This window comes from Rhincodon typus, chromosome 23, assembly GCF_021869965.1.
Source record: "Rhincodon typus isolate 14 chromosome 23, sRhiTyp1.1, whole genome shotgun sequence".
Lineage (NCBI taxonomy): Eukaryota > Metazoa > Chordata > Chondrichthyes > Orectolobiformes > Rhincodontidae > Rhincodon > Rhincodon typus.
In genome coordinates, this window is record NC_063354.1 from 44,297,040 (window position 1) to 44,321,134 (window position 24,095).

The 24,095-nt window shown below is 41.8% G+C and overlaps 1 protein-coding gene across 6 annotated transcripts in view; it reads right to left on the bottom strand.

Moving 5' to 3' along the window:
- The window catches only part of LOC109934358 (fas-binding factor 1 homolog), an 87,295-nt gene that overhangs the window by 33,705 nt on the left and 29,495 nt on the right, over nt 1-24,095 (bottom strand). For all 6 annotated transcript variants that reach the window (XM_048610762.1, XM_048610761.1, XM_020533164.2 and 3 more), the window contains 7 exons: nt 23,710-23,841; nt 21,433-21,580; nt 17,579-17,712; nt 15,983-16,079; nt 14,847-15,293; nt 13,494-13,592; nt 9,977-10,077 (listed from right to left, as the gene is read on the bottom strand). In XM_048610762.1, the coding sequence (XP_048466719.1) occupies nt 9,977-10,077; nt 13,494-13,592; nt 14,847-15,293; nt 15,983-16,079; nt 17,579-17,712; nt 21,433-21,580; nt 23,710-23,841 (1,158 nt within the window). The remainder of the gene's footprint in view (nt 1-9,976; nt 10,078-13,493; nt 13,593-14,846; nt 15,294-15,982; nt 16,080-17,578; nt 17,713-21,432; nt 21,581-23,709; nt 23,842-24,095) is intronic.

Genomic DNA, 24,095 nt, shown 5'->3' on the forward strand with positions numbered 1-24,095 from the left:
CCTAGACCCTTCTTCAGAAATGAAGAAGGGTCTAGGCCCGAAACGTCAGCCTTCCTGCTCGGCCTGCTGTGTTCATCCAGCTCTACACCTTGATATCTCAGATTCTCCACCATCTGCAGTTCCTATCTCCATACAAGCTTCCTTGTCTAAATCTAACATTTTAACTATCTATTCTCTTTTTTCAACGCTAGTCTAGTTTCTGATCAAGTGCATCTATACTACTCACTTTAACTATTTCCTGTGATAGTGATATTTACATTTATAATTCATGGCGTAAATAAATTTCTTCTGAATTACCTTTTAGATTCATTAGGGATTGTTTTATATTGATGGTCTCTAATTATGCCTTTCCCTCAAGAGGAAACATGCTCTCTCCATCCATCCTATTAAACACAAATGTAGGAGCAAATTACTGCAGATGCTGGAATCTGAGCTTCAGCCCTGATAAAGAGTTGTCTAGACTCGAAACATTAGCTTGCTTTTTCTCCATGGATGCTGCCTGACCTGTGGTGAGCTCCAGCATTTTTTGTTTTCAGTCCATCTTTTCAAAGCCTTTCATCACTTTAAAGAATTTTATTAGGTCACCTCTCTGCCTTCCCTTTCTGACAGAAAAGAAAAACACAGTCTGTTAATACTTTGCTAATGTGTTAACCCATGCAGTTCTGGGGATTATCCTTCTAAATTTTCTCCAAACTCCTTGCACTGTCTTGTATCGTGTGAGCAGATACAGGTTTAATTTTAATCCCTACTTGTCAATTAATAAAGCCTACTGTTGGTTGGTTTTTTAAAAAAATGGCCTTGCTGACCTGTGGCACAATTTTTGTCATTGTATTCCAAGCTCCTTTATCCCACAACCCCACCTGGGCTCATACCTTCCTAATAAGTGACCTCCCTATTTTTCCAAACAGATTCTACTGCCTCACATTTATCGGTGTTGAACTTCATTTGACAGTTATTTACGAGGTCTACAAGTTTACTAATGTTTTCCTCAGTATTGACTGCACTGCACACTTCTTCCTCCATTAATCGATACAATCTATAAATTTTGACATTTCTTTTTTGATTCCATAGTCCAAATTATTAATGTGAACTATGAACAATAGCGCTCCCAACACAAATCCTTGAAAACACTTCCCACCTTCTGCCACTTTGAACAATGAACAACACTTTGCTATCACTCTCTACTGTGTCTTGAATTTAGATAGCAATCCATTCTCCCACTTGTCCCTTGACTCCACATCAACTGACATCATTCATGAGTATATCATAGGACTCCCTTCAAAAATCCAGATAAATTATCATCCACATAAACACATGACCACCACCGATTCTCTGTTATTTCCTCAAAGAACTACAAGGCTGATCAAGCAAGATTTTCCCTTTTGAAATTCAAGCTAATAATTCATTATTATTTTTCATTTCTAGATTTTATTTCTTCCTCCCCTTTAGAAAGTATTCCATTAGTTTTCCAACCACTGGTATTAAGCTTATGGGCTATAATTGGCTTTATAATTCCATCAGCATGTTCCATCCCTTCTCTTAAACACAAACTACTTGAGCTATTTATCAATCCTCTGGAACACAACTTTGTCAAATTAATTTTTTTAAAAATTATAGAATCCCTACAGGGTGGAAACAAGCCCTTCGGCCCAACACCAATTCCCCTACTCTCTCATCTGTAGATGCTTTCAAAATATGTGCATACAATCCACTTGGACCAGACCTTTATTCCTCTTTGCGTTTGTCTAGTTTATTTCCCTTTTTAAATTTTAAACGCATTAATGTCATTGGTCTTCTCATCATTCATTGTCATGTCTACCTCTCCTCTCTCCGTGGTAAATATCAAAGTGAATTATTTATGTAATATCTCATTACCTGTGGTGTTACCCTGACTATCTCTAACAGTCCCATTCTCATCACGGTCTTCTTTTTTGATTGATGTACCTGTAAATTATTTTAATATTTTGTTTTATGCTCCTTGATCAATTATTTTCATAATTCCTCAATGCTTTCCTAGTTATTTTTGTACTTATTCCCTTATCTCTTTATATCCTCTCTTATTGAATCTTACTGAATTGAGAAGGAACTTCTTCACCCAGAGGGTTGTTAATCTATGGAATTCCTTGCCCAGTGAAGTAGTTGACGCTACTTCAGTAAACGTTCTTAAAGATAAGGTAGATTTTTTTTGAACAATAAAGGAATTAAGGGATACGGTGAGGACGCACGTAACTGGATCCGAGTCCACGAAAAGATCAGCCATGATCTCATTGAATGGCGGAGCAGGCTCGAAGGGCCGGACGGCCTACTCCTGCTCCTAGTTCTTATGTTCTTATTCTGCACCCCCTTGCTCTCTATAGACATCATGCTTGCCTATTTCTTAAACCTCAATTGTTATCTTTTGTCTTTATTCATCCACAGACTCACCGTAAGAAATAGAACAGAAGTAGGCTGTTCAGCCACTCGAACCTGACCTGCCATTTAATAGGATCATTGCTGAACCGACATTCCTCACATCCACTTTCCTGCCTTTTCCCTGTAACTTTTGATTCCTCTACTGATCCTATGGGCAAAGATTTCCAAGGACTGACAACCCTCAAGAGGAAATTCCTCATCTGTCTTAAACTGACATCCTTTATTCGGAGACTATGCTCGAGGAAACATCCTCTCAGCATTTACACTGTCAACTCCCTTAAGAATCCGGTATGTTTCAATGAGATCATCTCTCCTTCTTCTAAACTCCAGCAAGTAGAGTCCCAATCTGTTTAGCCTTTGTTCATAAGACAATCTCTCCATACCACGGATCATCCAAGAGAACCTTCTCTGAACAATATCTTTCCTGAAATAAGGGGACCAAACCTACCTCAGTATTTCTTTCATAGTCTCACCAGCACCTGGTACAGTTGCAGTAAGATTTCCCTAGTTTTATACTCCAACCCCCTTGTAATAGGAGCCAACATCCCATTAGTCTTCTCGATTACCTGCTGCACCTGTGTGCTAGTGTTCTGTGTTTCATGTACAAGTACCCCCAAGTCCCTTTCTGAAGCTGCTCTGCAGATTTTCTCCATTTAAATAATTCTGTTCTTTTGTTCTCCCTTACAAAATGAACAGCTTCACATTTTGCTACGTTATAATCCATTTGACAACTTCTTGCCCACTCACTTATCAATATCTCTTAAAAACTGTATCCCTCTTGCAACTTGCCTTTCTATCTATTTTTGTGTCATCTGCAACTTTGGCTACAGTTCATTTGCTTCCTTCCTCCAAGTCTTTAATATATATTGTAGATCCTCTGTATCGGTGAAATCACGAATTCAACTATCCATACTATAAACATGGAACATCTGGATAATGAGAATACCTGCGTTAGGCTTCTACTCATCGACTACAGCTCTGCCTTCAACCAATCCCAACCAAAGTAGTCTTCATACTCCAAGATCTATGTTTCAGCTCCACCCTCTGCAACTGGATCCTCAGCTTCTTGACCCACAGGCCACAATTAGTGAAGATAAACAACAGCACCCCCACCATGATAATCCTCAACACCGCCTCCCCACAAGAATACTCATCCCCTTACTGTACTCCCTGTACACCCGTGATTGCGTGGCCAAATTTCGTCCAAACACCATTCACAAGTTCACTGACGAACTACTGAATGGACCTCTTAGATTTCAACCTAATTTGTACACCACCTGTGTAGCCGTAACTCTGTGTACGTCACTCTATTCAATCATTTTATGATCTGTATATCTTTGTATGTTATGATCTGCCTGTACTGCTCGCAAAACACAACTTTTCACTGTACTTAGGTACGTGATAATAATAAAATCAAAAGTAAGTAACAACATAATTCCACATTCTGTACACATTGTAGAAACTCCATGCCCTTAACTCCTTGATCTTTCTCTTTGCTCAGTTAATATGGGAGCAGCTACAATCCCCCAGCGTTTTCATGCAATTTCCTAATGTGCCTGTACATTTCTTCCTCATTCTCCCTTTGACTATGCAGGTGCTCTGTAGACTATACCTAGCAATGCAAATGACGCTTATTACCTTTTATTCCTATCAATATGGGTTCTATTTTGGTTTTGCTGATAGCCACATCTCTTTTTCTACTGTCATAATATTAATCTGAGTAAGCATTGCTACTCCATGTCCCCATTGTCTTTTTTTTTATAGAAATGTTATAACCAGCAATGCTCAGTTCTAAGTCCTGATTTTTCTCCAGCACATCTCGGTCAACTGCATTATTTCTGATTCCTCTCAAGATGAGTTTTTTTCTCCTTATTCTTTATAGGATATATTCTGGCAAGGACCAGTAATTAATGTTCATTCATAACTTTTCTTGAACTGAGTGGCTTGGCCAGTAAAGAGGCAATCACATTGGTGTAGGTCTGGAGTCACATGTAGGCCAGACTGGGTAGGGATGTCAGATTTTCTTACTCTATAAAACATTGGTCAATCACAGCATGATCTTACAAATACAAGAATCAGATGGCTAGTCAGTTAATCTACTTTTGGAGATGCTGGATGCGTGAAGTTAAAGAACTCCATGGTCCTTTCTGAATGCTGCAGGATCTTTTACGTTCATTGTCTGTTCAATTTCTCGACAACAATTGTAGTCTGACTTTAGTAATTCTCCATCTTTTCTCTTTGACCCTTGTTAAAAAGCATGGTGACACTGTGTTGGGGCCATAATTATTTACAATAGATATTAACGGCTTGGTTGAGAAAAGTGAATGTACTATAGCCATGTTTGTGGATGAACAAAAATGTGTGAGAAGGCAAATGCCTTTGCTTTTGAATCATCTTATATAAACACTAGCTGAACCTCTGATAACACAGCATGCTCTTAACAATGCTCTCTAGTGTCAGTCTAGATTCTGTACTCAATCCCTGGAGCTGTGACTTGAGCCTAAAACCATCGGCAACTTACAACCAACTGAGACACAGCGATCATCATCCCCTGAAGCAAAATGTGGCCATTCAACTATATGGTGTACTTTAAGGTCATAAGACATAGGAGCACAAGTGGACCATTTAGCCCATCAAATCTACTCTGCCATTCAATGAGATCATAGCTCATCTGATAACATTCACCTCCACTTTCCTGCTTTTTCCCTATAACCCTCGTTTGCCTTACTGATTAAAAATGCATCTATCTAAGCCCTGAAAATATTTAACAATCCAGCCTTGGCAGTCCTCTGTTGTAAAGAATTCCAAAGATTCACAACTGTCTGAGTAAAGAAATTCCTCCTCATGTTTGTCCTAAATGTGCAACTCCTTATTCTAAGTTATGACCTCTGGTTCTAGACTCTCCCACAAGGGGAAACAACTTCTGTATATGTCCTGTCAAATCCCCTAAGACTCTCATACTTTTCAATAAGGTCACCTCTCATTCTTCTGAATTCCAATGGGTACAGACCCAACCTATTCAATCACACCTCATATGTCAGTCCCTCCATACCTGGAATCAGCCTACTGAATCTCTTGTGGACTGTCTCCAATGCCAGTATATCTTTCCTTAGATAAAGAGTCCAAAACTGTTCACAGTATTCCATCCCGGTCTGACTAGTTTTAGCAAACTGTCCTACTTTTATACTTCATTTCTTTTGTCTTCCCGATTACCCACTGAACTTGGATACTAGCTTTTTGAGATTCATGGGTGAGGACTCCCAAATCCTTCTGTCTTGTACGTTTCTGCAGGTTTTCTCCAATTAAAAAGCATTCAGTTCCTTTATTATTCCCGCCAAACTGCATAATCTCACATCTTCCCACATTATATTCCATCTGCCAAGATTTGCCCACTTGCTTAACCTGTCAATATCTTCCTGTAAACTCTATCATCCTCAGCACTTGCCTTCTCACCCATTTTTTTTAAACCCACAAACATGGCTATAGAACATTCACTTTTCTCAGCCAAGTCACTAATACCTATTGCAAATAATTATGGCTCCAACACTACATCACTCAGCTTATGAAGGGCGAGAAAGGAAAACCAGAGAATTACAGACCAGTCAGACTAAAACTGTTGTGGGGAAGTTTTTGAACCCTATAATCAAAGATAGAACAACTGAACACCTTGATAGTTTTCAGTTAATCAAGGAGAGCCAGCATGGATTCATGACAGGTAGGTCATGCCTGACAAACCTCATTGAACTTTTTGAAGTGGTGACTAAGGTAGTGGACAGGGGTATGCTGTTTATATGGACTTCCAGAGGCATTTGATAAAGTCCCAAATAAGACACAGTTAACTAAAGCAGAAGCCCGTGGAATTAAGGGCAAATTACTGACATGGCTGGGAAATTGGTTGAGTGACAGGTGACAGAAGTAGGGATAATGGATAGGTAGTCAAATTGGCAACGTCACCAGTGGTGTCCCAAAAGGATCTGTGTTAGAGCCTCAGTTGCTCACATTATTTATTAACAACTTAGATAATGGCATACAAAGTCATATAACCAAATTTTCTGATGTCACAAAGTTAGGCAGCATTTTAGACAGTGTAGACGAAAGCACAAAACTGCAGAGATATGGATAGGCTGAGTGAACGGGCAAATGAAGTTCAATGTAAGCAAGTGTGAGGTTATCCATGTTAGACCAAAAAAGGATAGAACAGGATACTTTCTAGATGGTATGAAGTTAATGTAGTGGATGTCCAAAGAGACTTGGGGGTTCAGGTATATAGATCTTAAAAATGTCACAAACAGGTGCAGAACATAATTAAGAAATCTAGTGAAATGCTGACCTTTATATCTGGAGAACTGACGTGTAAGGACACAGAAGTTATGCTGCAGTTAGACAAAACTCTGATTATATCCCACTTAGATGACTGTGAGCAGATCTGGGCACTACATCTTATTAAGATTATATTTGCCTTGGAGGGTAAAGTAGCTTTATAATAATGATACTTGCATGTCAAGGGTTAAGTTATGATTATACGAATTAGGCCTATTTTCTCTAGAATTTAGAAGGTTTGAGGCAATCTGATGAAAATCTTCAAAATATTAATAGGAAAAGAGAGGGTAGATAAAGATAAACTATCTGTACTGTGTAGAGGTTCTAGCATTTGGGGCATAGCCTAGGAATTTGGGCCAGACTGCTCAGGAGACACATCAGGAAGTACTTCCAAACAGAAAGAGTGGTAAATGTTTGGAATGCGCTTCCACAAACAGCAGTGGAAGCTGCATCCATTGCTAATTTTAAATATGAGATAGATCTATTTTTGTTAGGCAAAGGTATTAAAGGTCAATATATGGTGTTAGGCCACAGATCAGCCATGGTCTCAATGAATGACGGAACAGGTTCAATGGGCTGAATGGCCTACTCCTATTTCTATGTTCTATGTACTAGTCACTGGGGCACTCCACTAGTTGTAGGTTGCTATCCTGAAAATGCCCCCCTTATCCCAACTCTCCCTTTTCTATTAGTTAGGCAATCCTTTATCCATGCTACTCTGTGATACCTTCTGAAAATCCAAATATATTACTTTGCTTTCCCTCTTACCTCCTCAAAGAATTCTAGTAAATTTGTCAGGGGTGATTTCCCCTTCCTGAAACCATGCTGACACTGCTTGATTTGTCCATACATAACACAGTACACATTCAAATAATATCCTCCCCTGACATATATGTGTTTAATTTCTGAAAGAAATCATTTTTGAGATGAGGCCATCCCCGGTGAGATTTAGTTTTTATTGTCCATCGGTAGTTTAATGCTGTTAATTGGCTTTGGTAGGTCATTTCAGAGGGCAGTTAAGAGCCAAATATGTTGGTACAGGCCTGGAGTTGCTTGAAAGCCAGACTGGATAAAACTTGCATTATCTGGGTTATTCATTTAGACCTCCGGTGACAGAGCTACTGGATCCTGCAGGAGGAATCATGCAGTTACTAGGAATGGGACATTTAGCTGATTTTCTTCCCCATTCTTGTGCAGTAGAGTCAGAAATGTACAGCACAGAAACAGACCCTTCAGTCCAACTCATCCATGCCAGATATCCTAAATAAATCTAGACCCATTTGCCAGCATTTAGCTTATCCTTATTCATATATACATCCAGATGCCTCTTAAATGTTGTAATTGAACCAGTCTCCATCATTTCCTCTGGCAGCTCATTCCATACGTGCACCAGCCTCTGCATGAAAATGTTGCCCCTTAGGTCCCTTTAAATTTTTCCCCTGTCACCTTAAATCTATGCCCTTTAGCTTTGGACTCCCCTTCCCTGGGGAAAAGACTTTGACTATTTCACCCCATCCATGCCCCTCATGATTTTATAAACCTGAAGTCATCTCCGATTCTCCAGGGAAAATAGCTCCAGCCTATTCAGCCTCTTCCTATAGCTCAAACCCTCCAACCCTGGCAACATCATTGTAAATGTTTTCTGAAACCTTTCAAATTTAACAACATCTTTCCTGTAGCAGTGAGACCAGAATTGAACACAAGATTCCAAACATGGTCTACCCAATGCCTTGTACAGCTATAACATGACCTCTCAACTCCTATACTTAATGCACTGACCAATAAAGCAAACATACAAAACACCTGCTTCACCATCCTGTCAACCTGCACTCCACTTTTAAAGAACCATGAATCTACACCCTAGGTCTCTTCCTAGTTCTGATGCTGCCAGACCTGCTGAGCTTTTCCAGCAACTTTGTTTTTGTCCCTAGGTCTCTTCGTTTAGCAACACTCCCCAGGACCTTACCATGAAATGTATAAGTCCTGTCCTTATTTGCCCTACCAAAATGCAACACATCACATTTATCTAAATTAATCTCCACCTGCCACTCTGCCCAATTGCCCATCTGATCAAGGTCCTCTTGTACTCAGAGGTAACCTTCTTTGCTGTCCACTACACCACCTATTTTGGTGTCATCAGCAAATTTATTAACCATACCTCCTACATTCACATCCAAATCATTTATATAAATGACAAAAAGCAGTGAACCCAGCATCAATCCTTGTGGCACACCACTGGTTACAGGACTCCAGTCTGAAAAGCAACCCTCCACCACCACCTTCTGTCTCCTACCTTCAAGCCAATTTTGTAACCAAATGGCCAGCTCTCCCTGTATTCCATGTGATCTAACCTTGCTAACTAGTCTACCATGTTGAACCTTGTCAAACACCTTGCTGAAGTCCATATAGACAACGTCTACCACTCTGCCTTCAATCTTCTTCATTACTTCTTCAGAAAAACTCAATCAAGTTAGTGAGGCATGAGTTCTGATGCACAAAGCCATGTTGTCTATCCCTAATCAGTCCTTGCCTTTCCAAATACATGTAAATCCTGTCCCTCAGAATCCCCTCCAACAACTTAGCCATCACTGACGCAAGCTTACTGGTCTATAGTTCCCTGGCTTTTCCCTTACCACCTTTCTTAAATAATGGCACCATGTTAGCCTACTTCTAGTCTTCTGGCACCTCACCTATGACAATCGATGATACAAGTATCTCAGCAAGGGGGCCAGCAATCATTTTCCTAGCTTCCCACAAAGTTCTAGGGGACCCCTGATCAGTTCCAGGGGATTTATCCACCTTTATGCATCTTAAGATGTCCAGCACCACCTCCTCTGTAATATGGACACTTTTCAAGAAATCACTATTTATTTCTCCAAGTTCTCTACCTTCCATATCTTTCTCCACAGTAAACACTAATGTAAAATACTCATTTAATATCTCACTCATCTCCTGGAGTTCCACATATAGGTGGCCTCTTCTCTCCCTAGTAACTCTTTTGTCCTTAACGTATTTGAATTCTCCTTAACCCTATTTGCCAAGGTTGTCTCATGTCCCCCTTTTGCCCTCCTGATTTCCCTTGAGTATTCTCCTACTCCCCTAGTACAGAGATGAATTCAAGCACAACAAATTCTGCCATATCCGAGTATAGACCTGAATTTGAACCAGAGCCATGCAAGGTTTTAATGCTCAGTATCACAGTGGCAATGTTACCGCTGATTACTTGATCTAATTTTTCACTCACCGACCACATCTGCCATTTCGACATTACCCAAGCTTTTCAATGTGTGGATCACAAGTGCAGGAGCAGCCTGTTTGCGTGCGTTCTCCCATGGAAATGGGGAGCTGCAATTACAAAACACAGAAAATAGCAATGGATAAAGTCTTCCAATGAATGTGGTACACGAGAACATGGATATATACTTGTCAAGTCATAGTGAGAAAAGAGGGAGCTGAGGCCCATGATGGGTTAAGAATAAACAGGAGGTATTAGAAAGATGCGCTTTACTTAAAAGATAATAAGTCATCAGGATTGGATAAGATGCATCAATAGATACTAAGAGAAGGCAGGCTGGATCTAGTCATTCTCCTTGGATTCGGGGGTACTGCAAATGTTACACCCTTTTCATAAGTGAAGTATGGATAGGCTCAGCAGCCACAAGTCAATTAGTTTAACCTTGGTAGTGGAGAAGATTTTAGAAATGATAATTTGGGAGAAAATTCAGTCAACTGGCTAAATGCAGACTAGTGAAGGAAAGTTATATTTCAGAATCTGTTTGAGTTATTTGATTAGATAAAAGAGAGTAGAAAGCACTAACGTATTGATGTGATACATTACACCTTCCAAAAGGCATCAGATAAAATCCCACACTATATACCTGTGGGCAAAAGTTAGAGCTCATGGAATAATAGGGACAGTAGCATCATAGATATGAATTTTTCTTTCATTCATGGAATCTGGGTGTCACTGGAAAGCCAGCACTTATTGCCTGTCACTAGTTGTCCTTGTGAAGGTGGTGGTGAACTGTTTTCTTGAAGTGCTGCAGCCCATGTGCTGTAGGTAGACCCACAGGGAGGGAATTCCAGGAATTTGATCCAGAGTCACTGAAGGAATGGCAATATAATGCCAAGGCAGGATGGTGAGTGGCTTGGAGGGGAATTGCAGATGGTGGTGTCCCCATGTATCAGCTATCCTCGTCTAGATAGAAGTGGTCATGGGTTTGAAAGGTGATATCTATGGCTCTTTGGTGAATTTCTGCAGTGCATCTTGTAGCTAGAACACACCACTGCTGCTAGTAAGCATTGGTGGTGGAGGGAGTGGATGTGGTGCTAATCAAGTGGGCTGCTTTGGCATTGAGTGTTGTTGGAGCTGCACCCATTCAGGCAAGAGCAGAGTGCTCCATCACACTCCTTACTTGTGCCTTGTGGATTATGGACAAACTCTGAGGAGTCAGGAGGTGAATTGCTCATCGCCTGTTACCTGTTTTTGTAGACACTGTTTATGTGGCGAGTCCAGTGGAGTTTCTGGTCAATGGTAATCTCAAGGATGTTGGTAATAGGAGATTTAGTGAAGGCAAAAGGGTCAGTGGTTAGATTGTCACTTATTGGAGATGGTCATTGCCTGGCATTTGTGTGGTCGAATGTTACTTGCCACTCCTCAGCCGAAGCATGGATATTTAAAGTTTTTTAAGATTTGTAGCTCGCGTTGCGGAGGAGGGTGCAGACTTGCTCGCCGAGCCGGTATGTTTGATTGCAGACGTTTCGCATCCTGCTAGGTAACACCGTCAGTGCGCCTCTGGTGAAGCATCGGTGTTCTGTCCTGCTTGTTGTTATTTTCACTGAAAAACAGAACTGGAAGTAATACCAACCACCCCAGAAAACTGAGGTTTATAAATAACAAGCGGGACAGAACACCAACACTTCAGCAGAGGTGCACTGGCGATGTTACCCAGCAGGGTGATGAAACATCTGCAATCAAACAAACCGGCTCAGTGAGCATGTCTACAGTCTCAAGCCTGGATATTGTTCCAGATCTTGCTGTATTTGAGCATGGGCGGTTTCAGTATCTGAGTCGTCGTAAATGGTGCTGAATGTTGCACAATCATCAGCGAACAACCCCACTTCTGACCTTACGATGGTGGCAAGGTCATTGATGAAGCAGTTGAAGATGGTTGAGCTAAGAACACCACCCTGAGGAACTCCAGCAGCGATGTCGTGGAGCGGAGTTGACTGACCTTTAATAACCACGATCATCTTCCTTTGTGCCAGGTATGACTCTAGCCAATGGAGAGCTTCCCCTTGATACCCATTGATTCCAGTTTTGGTAGGACTCATTGATGCCACACTTGGTTAAATACAGCTTTGAAGTCAAGGCTGTCACTCTCAGCTCACCTCTGGAATTCAGCTCTTTTGTCCATGTTTGATCCATGGCTATAATGAGGTCATGAGCTGAATGGCCCTGGCGGAATCCAAACTGGGCATCAGTGAGCAGGTTGTTGCTGAACTGGTGCTGCTTGATAGCATCGTTGATGACACCTTCCAAACCTTACTGATGATCAGGAGTAGACTGATGGGGATTGGTTAAGTGAAAGTAAGTAGAGTACGTTTGTTTTTCAGACTGAAGAAAGGCTTATAATGATGCTCCCCAGTGCTGTGTGTTAAGACCATTGCTTCTCTTGATATATATAAATGACCTAAACTTTGCTGTACAGAACATGATTTTAAAATTTGGGAGTGACATTTAACTTGAAAGCATCGTGAATTATGAAAGAGATAATGTTAAACTTCAAAAGGATGTGAATGGTTACAGAATGAATAGACAAAGGACAGATGAAATTTAAGGCAGAGAGATCTGAAATGACTATTTTGGGACAGATGATATAAACTAATGGGTACAATTTTAAAACAGTGCAGGAGCAGAGGTATCAAGGTACAAACATACTCAAATCATTGAAAGTGGCAGAGCAGGTTAAGAAAGCAGTTAATAAAGCATATGGAATCCTGGACTTTGGAAATAGTGACGGAGTACAAATGCAAGGAGGTTACGATAAAATAGTGATTTGGTTTCAATCCGAGTGCTGCCTCCAATTCTGGATATAACACTTTATGAAGGATGTGAAGGCATTAGAGATGGTGCAGAAAGGTTCACAAAACAGTTCCAGAAATGAGAAACATCAGTTTTCTGGATAGCTGGAGAAGTTGGGACTGTTCTTTTTGGAGAAAAGAAGATTGAGAAGAGATATGATTAAAATGGTCAAAATTATGAGGGTCTGGACAAAGTAAATCAGGAGAAACTATTCCCACTGGTGGAAAGTCGAGAATCAAAGGTCATTAACTGATAAAAATAGCAATGACAACATGAGGTAAAACCTTTTCTACGTTGTTAGAAGCCAGAATGCATTGCCTACTGGCGTGGTATAAACAAATTCAATGATGGCTTTCAAAGCATATCTGAAATGGAAATATACGCAGTGCCAGAGGGAAAAGGCAGAGGAGTGATACCAGGTGAATTGTTCTTGCATTCAGACTGCACGCTGACTGGCTTCTTGCGTGCTGTAATCATTTGTCTTTGAGTCTACTGTGACAGGTGATAAACAACATACACACATGCGCCCAGACACAGAACCATAACTGGTTTAATACTGTGCCAGTTTATGAACAAAGCCTGAGGAAGCGATTATTTCAAATCTTTTTTCTCCACTATTTCACACCACTGTTTCCAAGAATAAAGTGTCAAGTAGCTCTGAAGATGTCCCACCTACCTAGTGTCCCTAGATTCCACAGCATTACTCTCAGTTGCAGGTTCCTTTACCGTGGCAATTATGGATGGTTCATGCGCACCAGGTGATCCACTCTTTTTACTACAACAAGGAAACATTTCAATAACTCAACGGGGACAGGAAATCCAGCACCTTTCATAGATTGAGCAATTACATATTACAACTACACATGCAGGAGTGGGCATTAGACATTAACAGGCAGGAAAGCTTGCTTCAACAGCGAGTCTCATCAAACAGCTTACTAAGGCCATAAGACATAGGAGCAGAACTAGCTAGGCCATTTGGCCCATCAGGTCTGCTCCGCCATTCAATTAGATCGTAACTGATCTGATAATACTCAACTCCACTTTGGTGCCTTTTTCCCTTAACCCTCGATTCCTTTACTGATTAAAAATTTAACAATCTGACTCAAGTATACTTAACGCTCCAGCCTTGATAGCCCTCTGCCATAAAGAATTCCACAGATTCACTATCCTCAGAGAAGAAATTGCTCCTCATCTCTGTCTTAATCTTGGAGTAAAAGGTTGTCAATTTATGACCTCATTTTATGCTCCATCTGTCAGGATTTTTCAGCATTAATAATGACTTTCCAGTTATCCCAAGTCAAATGAAGAGAGACCAGTGAAACTGGGCCTGTATTCCGTAGAATTTTGAACAATGACAGCCAATCTCATTGAAACATACTTAATACTTATAAGCGTAGACAGGGTAGATTCAGGCAAGATGTTTTCCCTGGTCTGAAGAAGGGAGAAAGCATTTCGCATGTGAGGTGAGAAGTGTCTTTTTTAATCAAAAGTCCCAGAATCTTTGTAATTATCTTCGCCAGAGGACCATGGAAGCTTAGTCATTGAGTATATTTAGAGACTGACAAACTTCTAAATACCAATTACTTAAAGCATGTGGGGGAAGAAGGCATTGAAATGAATATCAGCCATCATAGAATCCCTCCAGGGCAGAAAGAGACAATTCAGCCCATCGAGTCTGCACCAACCCTCTGAAGAGCACCCACCCAGACCCAGCACCCTACCCAGTCCTTATAACTCCATATTTAACATGGTTAGTCCATCTCCACTGGATACCGTGGAGCGATTTAGCATGGCCAATCCACCCAACCTGTGGGTTGGAAAACACAGCACCTGGCAGAAACCTATGCAGACACAGGGAGAATGTGTAAACCCCATACAGACAATTGCCCCAGACTGGAATGGAACCTGGATCTCTGGCGCTGTGAGGCAGCAGTGAGCCACCATGCCGCCCATCATATTGAATTGCAGAGTAGGCTTGATGGGCTGAATGGCCCAATCCTGTTCCTGTGTTCCTCAGCCAGATCCTTACCATGAGCCCGTCGCCACATCAATTTCATTACTTGATGCCAGGGCATGGGATTCTGTGGTTTGAGACTTTTTTCGAGCTAATGCCTCCTTCAGCCAATCGTCTTCTTCTGCACCAGAGAAGTCTGTTTTTGATGTGGATGGTGCAGATCTGACCAGTGCTTTGTCATTTGGTTTCGATGCAGATGGGGGACGGTCAGCTGAGTAAGGCCTCTTGCTCTGGTTGTGACTGGCTGGAAGATTTGAATCAGACTTTGCTTTGTAGAACATTCCTTTCTGCTCATCTTTGATTGGCACTTGATTATCTAGATCTGGAGTGACATCATCTTTCAGCCCCAACCAATCGGCAGCCCCTTTGTTTCCACGGGCTGATGTTGGGGTCGTCTGTGTCGGTGTGATCTCTTTGGATTTCTGATCAATAATGGAGTTTCGATCACCCTCAGGGCTAAATCTGCAGGAGAAAGATCAGTTCAAAGAAAACAAAATCATTCAAATACATCACAGTCATTGCAAGAAAAATCACAGCACAATGCAGCTTCACTGTACAACACTCACTCTGCTAAACCAAATTTACCTCGCATGTGGCAACAGTGAGATTCTTCCTCACATGAAGGAAGGAAAGAGGCTGTGGTACCAATCAAGACCAAGGCTTGACATGAGGGACAAGCTGGAGCTGATCTTATGACTATCATTTCAACTGACATGTTTTAAAATTACAGGGTCTCAAGTGATCTCACCCTTCTTGGATGATGACTTATTTATTTCTGAATGAACGGCCCTGGCTTTTAAATTGGCTGAAACAAATTTCAACGCAGCAAACGACTGTCTTGAGTGTGCTGCAAGCCGAGCCAATTTTTGTTTAAAAACTGAAAGAACTGCAGACGCTGTAAATCAGGAACAAAAACAGAAGTTGTTGGAAAAACTCAGCAGATCTGGCAGCATCTGTGAAGAAAAAAAATCAGAGTTAATGTTTCAGGTCTGGTGACCCTTCCTCAGATCTGGCTCAAAAAACAAAAAACTAAAAACAATTTTTGTTTAACTGGCTCACAGCGACAAACTGATGCAGAATGGCAAACTAGTACACTTATTTTGATAGGAACAATAAATATTCTTTTCAGGTTGTCAGGGGGAATGAGGTACCTCACTGACTGACGTCTGGACTGACGATCCTCTGGGGTGGTGGCCACAGTGGGCTGGTAGGAACCAAAGGTGAAGTCATCCAAAAAGTCTTCTTTTTCTAAGCAAGAGCCAAAAAGATAATCAATTACTGACTGCCATCTAATTAAAAGACACTGCCCAGCACCTCATATTCAACTGGAGCTCTCATATTCAACTGGAGCTTCTCCCCACTTCTGTTATACATTTTCTCTTCTAGTAAGTAACTCAGTCGCAAAAAACTCCCTACAGAAGACCACTACTTTACAGAGTAATTAGGATGGACCTTCCCTTCCCAATCTGGAGACAAATCACAAGGGTAGCTGATGAGGAAAACTACACTGAAATGAAGCAATAAATGTGACAACATTTTCCATCAGGTTTGTACATTGCGCAGATGGATTTCCAAAAGGAATTTGATAAAGTATTAGGTTTACTCACAAAATTCAAGGTAAAAGGCATGGATATCTGGATACAAAATTAGTTTACATATGTGAAAACAGGAAATTGCTGCTTTGGGATCAGGGGTTCCCTAAAATTCAGTCTTGAGTTGCTGGATCTGTTCAAAGTCTGTCACATTTAGCACAGTGATAGTGACAACATGATGGAGAGTATTCTCAGTGTGAAGGCGGGACTTTGTCTCCACAGGGACTGTGTGGTGGTCACTCTTACCAATATCGACATGGACAAATGTATCTGCAGCCAGCAGATTGGTGAAGCTGAGGTCAAGTATGTTTTGCCCTCTTATTGGTTTCTTCTCCACCTACTGCAGAATCATTATAGCAACTAACTCCTTCTTAGCGATTGATACAACTAAGTGGCTTGCTTCCCTATTTCAGAGGGAAGTTGAGAGCCAATCACATTGCTGTGGATCTAGAGTCATATGTAGGCCAAATCAGATGAAGATGGCAGATTACCTTCCTTGAAGGACATTACTGAATCAGATGGGTTTTTTTCCCCAACATGGCCTAGTGGTATTATCACTGGGCTGTTAATCCAGAGACACAGATAACGTCTGGGGACCTGGGTTCGAATCCCGCCACAACAGATGGTGGAATCTGAATTCAATAAATACCTGGAATTAAGAATTTAATGCTGACCGTGAATCCATTGCCGAAAAACCCATCTGGTTCACTCATGTCCTTTAGGGAAGGAAACTGTCATCCTTACCTGGTCTGGCCTACATGTGACTCCAGGCCCACAGTAATCTGGTTGACTCTTAACTGCCCACTGGGTAATTAAGGATGGGCAACAAATGCTGCCTAGCCAGCGACGACCTCATTTCGTGAATGAATTAATAAAAGCTAACAACAATGGTTTTATGCTCATCAGTGTATGGTTAATTCAGATATTTTATTGAGTTTAAATTCCACCTTCTGCTGTAGCAGAATTCAAACCAAGGCCCCAGAGCATTAGTTGAGTTTCTGGATCAATAATATATCGATAATACCACAAGGCCATTGCCTCCGCCATCTTCTCAGTTAAGCTAATAAGAAAATTATTCAAAAAGGCTTCCATTTCCCTAAATCACGCTGAGCATATCGTGTACGTTCTGGATGCACAAACTGTGACCAGGATTACCTTGTGTTTTTTTGTATTTTGGATCTAGTTTAAATTCTTTTCTTTCTCCAGTTGTAGGTCGTTCAAGGAGTTTCTTAGCTGTTCCCCTCCCCAACAGTTCATCCATCTTTGAGCGAGCAGGGCGTGGTGTCTCACTAACACAGAAAAGAGCCAAGTGAAATGAAAGCATGCAGGCTAAAATAAACTCAGTATAATCCTGTACTACAATAGCACATTCTTGACAGCTTTGGTCACTTACAGATGTTCGAACTAAGAGTAGAAGTAGGCCAATCAGCCTTTGAACCAGCTGCACTATTCAATAAGATTTTAGTGGGTGGGGTCTTGTTGCAACAGTAAATGTCTTAATGGTGGTATCAGAGGTGAGCTGGACTTTCACTCAGAGATGGGACAACTGATTCAGTGGCCAGCCAATTAGCCAGCCAAAGAGACGAGGGGAGCAGCCAACTGAGCAAAGGGAATGACAGGGACTGAAGGTCTGGTCAGCACATATTTCCTGCAAGCTAGCTGCATTATTCTACATGTTTGAGAGGAGGATCTTGAACTGGAGCTGCTATCACACCACACACGTGTGGATGCCAATCACTTGTCACTACATTCAAAAAGGGGACACATGGCTCTACACGATCAGCCCCATGGTACCTCCCTGCAGGTTCCCCTCAGGCCATCCACAAACAGCAGGTGCTCTTTCCTAGTACATCAACATGAGCTCTCCCACCCCCATCAACATGAGGTTCCCCTCCCCTTACACCTAACTTGCAAACCACCATTCTCTATCACTATCACCTTTGACCTGCCTCCAGTTATTCTCTGACTCTCCCAACCTAGCTTCTATCTGAAACATATTAAAACAGCCATTGCCTACGGACAAGCCCTACGCATACACAGAATCTGTTCTGATGAGGAGGAACAAGACAGACACCTGAAGGTGTTGAAGGACGCCCTCATAGGAACGGGATACAATACTCAACTCAACAATCGCCAGTTCCAACAAGCCATAGCGAAAAACCGTAATGACCTCCTCAGAAGACAGACACAGGATACGACCGATAGAGTACCCTTCAACATCCAGTACTTCCTGGGAGCGGAGAAACTACGCCATGTTCTTCGTAGCCTTCAACACATCACCAATGACAATGAGCACCTCACCAAGATCTTCCCTACGCCTCCACTTCTCGCCTTCAAACAACTGCCAAACCTTAAATAGACCATTGCTTGCAGCAAAATACCCAGCCTCAGGACAACATCGACCACAACACCACACAACGCTGTCATGGTAAACTCTGCAAGACATATCAGATCATCGACATGGACACTACCATCACACGTGGGAACACCATCCACCACGTGCACAGTACATACTCGTGGGACTCAGCCAACATTGTCTACCTTATATGCTGCAGGCAAGGACGCCCCAAGGCATGGTATATTGGCGAAACCGTGCAGACGCTATGACAACAGATGAATGGACACCGCACAACAATCGTCAAACAGGGATGTTCACTTCCAGTGGAGGAACACTTCAGCATCAAGGACACATGGCCTCAGATCTTCGGGTAAACGTCCTCCAAGGCGGACTTTGGGATACACAACACAGAGTCACTGAGCAGAAGCTGAAAGCCAAGTTCGGTACCCATGAGGACAGTCTCAATCGGGATCTCAGGTTCACGACCCCACCACACTATACAGTCTCACAGGCACAGTCCCTCTCTCTTCCCCCGCCTCATATGCACGTGCGCAGTCCCTCTCTCTTCCCCGCCACCACACGCACACGCGCAGTCCCTCTCTCTTCCCCGCCACCACACGCACACGCACAGTCCCTCTCTCTTCCCCCCCGCCCACACACACAGTCCCTCTCTCTCCACCACTCACACTCCCTCCCACCTCCCACCTCCCACCCTCTCATACAACACACACAACTTGTATTTGCAGATACACTTTATTTTGTACAAAAAGCCCACAATTTATAGACAGTTAATGTCGTGTTTTACAAATTCCTATTTTAGAAATAAAACCAGTCTGACTCCAACGTAAAACACAAACAGATTCTAAACAAGGCCTCACATGTAACATGCAATGTCTGACCTAAAATGTAACCTCTTCTTTACATTGATAAAACCTTTAGTTCTCTTAGGACCGTGACGTGAAAGGAATTCGTGCATTTACATATGCAGATTAATCAATTAAAACCTTCTAACTGATTAAAGATTTAACAGCTTCTTAGGCTTGTTTAGTCTATTTTCATCAACGGTGTGAACCTTTGATCTTTTACTTATACATTGTTTGTCTGATTCTACCTCTCCAACACCTGACGAATGTATAGGGCTCCGAAAAACTCACATTTTCAAATAAAACTCAGAATCCCTGCAGTGTGGAAGCAGGCCCTTCGGCCCAACAAGTCCACACCATCCTCAGAGCATCCCACCCAGACCCATCCTCCTACAACCCACCTAATTTACACATCCCTGAACACTATAGACAATTTAGCTTGGCCAATCCACCTACCCTGCACATATTTGGACTGTGGGAGGAAACCAGAGCACCTGGAGGAAACCCACACAGGCACGGGGAGAATGTGCAAACTCCACGCAGACAGTCACCCAAAGGTGCAATCGAACCTGGGTTCCTGGTGCTGTGAGGCAGCAGCATTAACCACTGAGCCACCGTGCCTCCATTGGACTATAACCTGGTGTCGAGTGATTTCTGACCTTGTCCACCCAGTCCAACACCGGCACCTCCACATAATGGCTCCCAACCTCATTGACCTGCCCTCGCTCACCCTTGCCCGAAATACCTTTGGTAGAGATTGATCCTCTATCATCTTGTCTCCTCTGGACCTCACACAACCATTACTAGGTTCACAGCTATCCAATTTTCCTCCCATGAAAAGCCATGTTCTGGACAGATGCTACCTGAACTTATTGCGACAGTTCAGCGTCCTGTTCCCTGGAATAAAGTTCTCCATGAAAGTAAAATCAATTCCTATTTGCTCTAAATCCACCAGGAAAACCAGTCTTTGCCAGATGCACATCAACTTTAACCACTTATGAATCTGAAGGTACACGTTTCTCATTTTCTGTCAAATCAATTGCAAAGGTTCAATTTAAACTGGCAGCCATGCATTTCAATGACTATCCATGACACAATGTTAAAATTGATTCTCTTGGCTGCATGCCACTGGGAATCAAGACAGCCTTTAATCTACTACCATTTTACTTCCCAACTTTCATCCCGTCATCAGGAAGTCGGTGTTTCACATTCTGCACAATTTTGCAATCCCACCATTTTGTTTTCTGGTCTATGAACTTCACTAGATTCTGCCCAGTATAGCTCTCCCCTCATAGTTAAAAGACCGAAAATATACGGCCACTTCTAGATTTAAGCACATAATCTAGGCCAACAGTCCATTACAGCAGAGGAGCTGTCTTTGAAGACACAGTAAATCAAGGCATTGTCTCAAGTAACCATCAATTTAAAAACGTAATTAAACCAGGAATGCTGACAAAACTATCTCAAATTAATTAAATAATTCACAGGGAAAGTGTCAATCATGCCTTTGTCAGATATTAAGCGAAACTTCATAAGAGGTGGAGTGGGACCTAAAATTATCTCTGCCAGTTGGTGCACGCATTCTTCAGCTCCCGCCCACATTCAGCCACTCTTGCAGAATGGAAGTTGGGCTAGCAGGACAACCCTGCTACAGGGTAGGTGTCTGACAGTTTGTTTCGGCCTCAATTGAGCCCAGTTCAAGGAGGTCCACAGAGATGCCTCTGAGTCACTTCAGTTGCAGTCTGTCATTAGTAAGGGCTTGACCACACACTATTGGAATAGTCAGGACCTCCCCAGCACACACTTACTCCTCCAGTTTTTGCTCTGCCTTGTGTATTTTTGGACTGTCACCAAATCCAAGTGCATCAATAAAGTCATCTCCTTCATCGTCGAAGAACAATTCATCCTTCTTCTTTGATGTGGTTACAGTTGAAACAGAAGCAGAACTGGAGGGCACTGTGAGAAACAAACACAAATATTCACAGGATTAGAAGAAATTTGGGAATGATGAACTTTCTAAACTCTCTGATCCCTTAGACCAAGCTCACCTGTAGCCAATATTGGATATTTTTTCTAATCAACCCCTCATCGCTTTACCAGCCCACAGCAATGCTGCATTAAACAGTCACAGATCAGTAAAGCTAGCGCACCCTCAAGAATGGCATGCCAATCTAACACTTTAGGTACTGCGCTCATTATGGCCCTGGGTGACAAGTCAACTAAAGAAAGAAGTTGCATTCATATAGCACAAAGGTCTTCACAGCCAAATGTGGCTTTTGAAAATGTTGGGAAATCAGCCAAACATTTTGCAGATGGCAAGCGGCAAATGAGAAATGATTAATCAATCTACTGTTGGTAACATCACTTGAGAATAAATATTGGCAAAAACAAGAACATTCTGCTCTTCTTCAAATAATACCATGGGATCTTTAACATCCATTTGAAAAGGTATATGAACATTTGACTTTATATCAAAACGGTCTTTCAAATTAAAGTCTCATTCTTCACCCTGGTTACATAAAACAAAAAAATCAGGAGACCCTGAAGAAGTATACATACATTAAGGCAGGATATGAATATCGTTAAGGTTTGAAATAGGAATCAGCAATGCCTGATCTGGTGTCCAGATCAAGAAGAATACGCATGAATGGAAGAATTGACTCAATGGTCACAATTTGTTTCCCATCATTCTTCTGTCCTACCCAAAACTGATTAACAACCAGGCCCACAGGTTTACAGCACATCCCAGATCAGCATGAATTTCAAACCGAGGGATGCACAAACTGCATGAAGTTTTGCTTCAGGTTTTTCCGGGAGATTATCAGATTTTTTCAGGCCCTAACCACATGCTTTCAAGCCACTCCTTAAAACTTGCCTATTTAGTGTCAAAAAGGAGGCATTAGAGCAGGTGACTGTCAGTTTCTGATTAATTAGGCTCCTGTGAAATACCTTGTGTTGTGTTAGTAGATTAATAACACCATATAAATGTAAGTCGTTGCAGTATCATCAGAAGGACTAGGGTCATAGAGTCATGGAGGGCCTTCAGCGCAACCTGTCCATTCAGCCTAGTTTTCACAATTTAAACTAGTCCCATTTGCCTGCATTCCGTCCATATCCCTTCATACCTAACCCATCCATGTACCTGTCTAAATGTTTCTTAAATGACAAAATTGTACTCACTTCCACCACGACCTCTGGCACCCATTCCAGACACACACCACCGGGTGAAAAAAATTGCCCCCGGACCCTTTTGTATCTTTTCCCTCTCACCATAAACCTAATGATCTCTGGTTTTAGATTCCCCTACCATGGGGAAAAGCCATCAGCTATCTACCTTATTTATGCCTCTCGTGATTTTATAGATCTCTATAAGGTCACCCCTCAGTCTCCTATGCTCCAGGGATAAAAGTCTCAGCCTACCCAGCCTCTCCTTAGAACTCAAACCTTCCAGTCCAGGTAGTATCCTGGTAAATCTTTTCTGCACTCTTTCTAGGTTAACAGTATCCTTTCCATAGTAGGTTGACCAGAAGAGTCAAGGTGCTTGGAAATTAATCTGGAAGCTCAATGGCCCTTCCCTGTTTTCAGGGTATGGGGATCTTCTGGAATCATTTTGTATGAAAACACACACTCAGAGCAACGTACAATCTTAAATGTACAATCTGAATGGCCATCTAAAAAACAAAATGTACTCAACCAGGGAACGGACTTCCCAGAGAAAGAATTAGCTAAAAGATCTGGGTGCAGATTAGGTCCCATTTACTATCCAGCAATTAAAAATTTCCTTTGGGATGAAATTGCAAACTAAATAATATCAGTTACTTGTTAACCAACTTGACCAAGGACTGTCTGAATCTGCCAGACAAGGGAAGGGTACCATGGCGAGAAAAATAAAGTATAATCTACTCATAACGAAAGTGAAAACCAATAAGGCTATCATCACTGCACGTACATTGTACCATTTAAGAGACTGAGCATTTAATAGTACAAATGCCTCAAAAGTCACAATCCTCCAAATCACAGCATTTATCATTTTGTCAAAATGAAAAGTCAAAGTGTTTTCATAAGGGCACACAGTTTCTCAATACCTTTCTCCTCTTTCTGTGGCTGCAGACCAACCTTTAAGGGGCTATGTTTTTGTCCAGATACCGCCACTTTCTTTGGTTTCTTTGGCTCATCTTCTTCATCTGTTAAAATTCCTGCTAACGGATCGTCTATATCTTTAAAAGAGACAGGAGCACTATGTAAAGAGAAAAGCTTATTGCAACAATACCCATACAGTGTGTTCAACAAAATACATCAATGGAATTGCTTGAAAAAGCCTTTGGCATCTTGCTGGGGCTGCACTAGTGACCCAAATACAGTACAGTGGGAAGAATAAGGTGATTTGTAGGGTACAGACAATAGAAGCATAAGAATAACATTAAATATCTCAGCTTTCATAATCTTACACTACATCTCTGATGCATTGTTC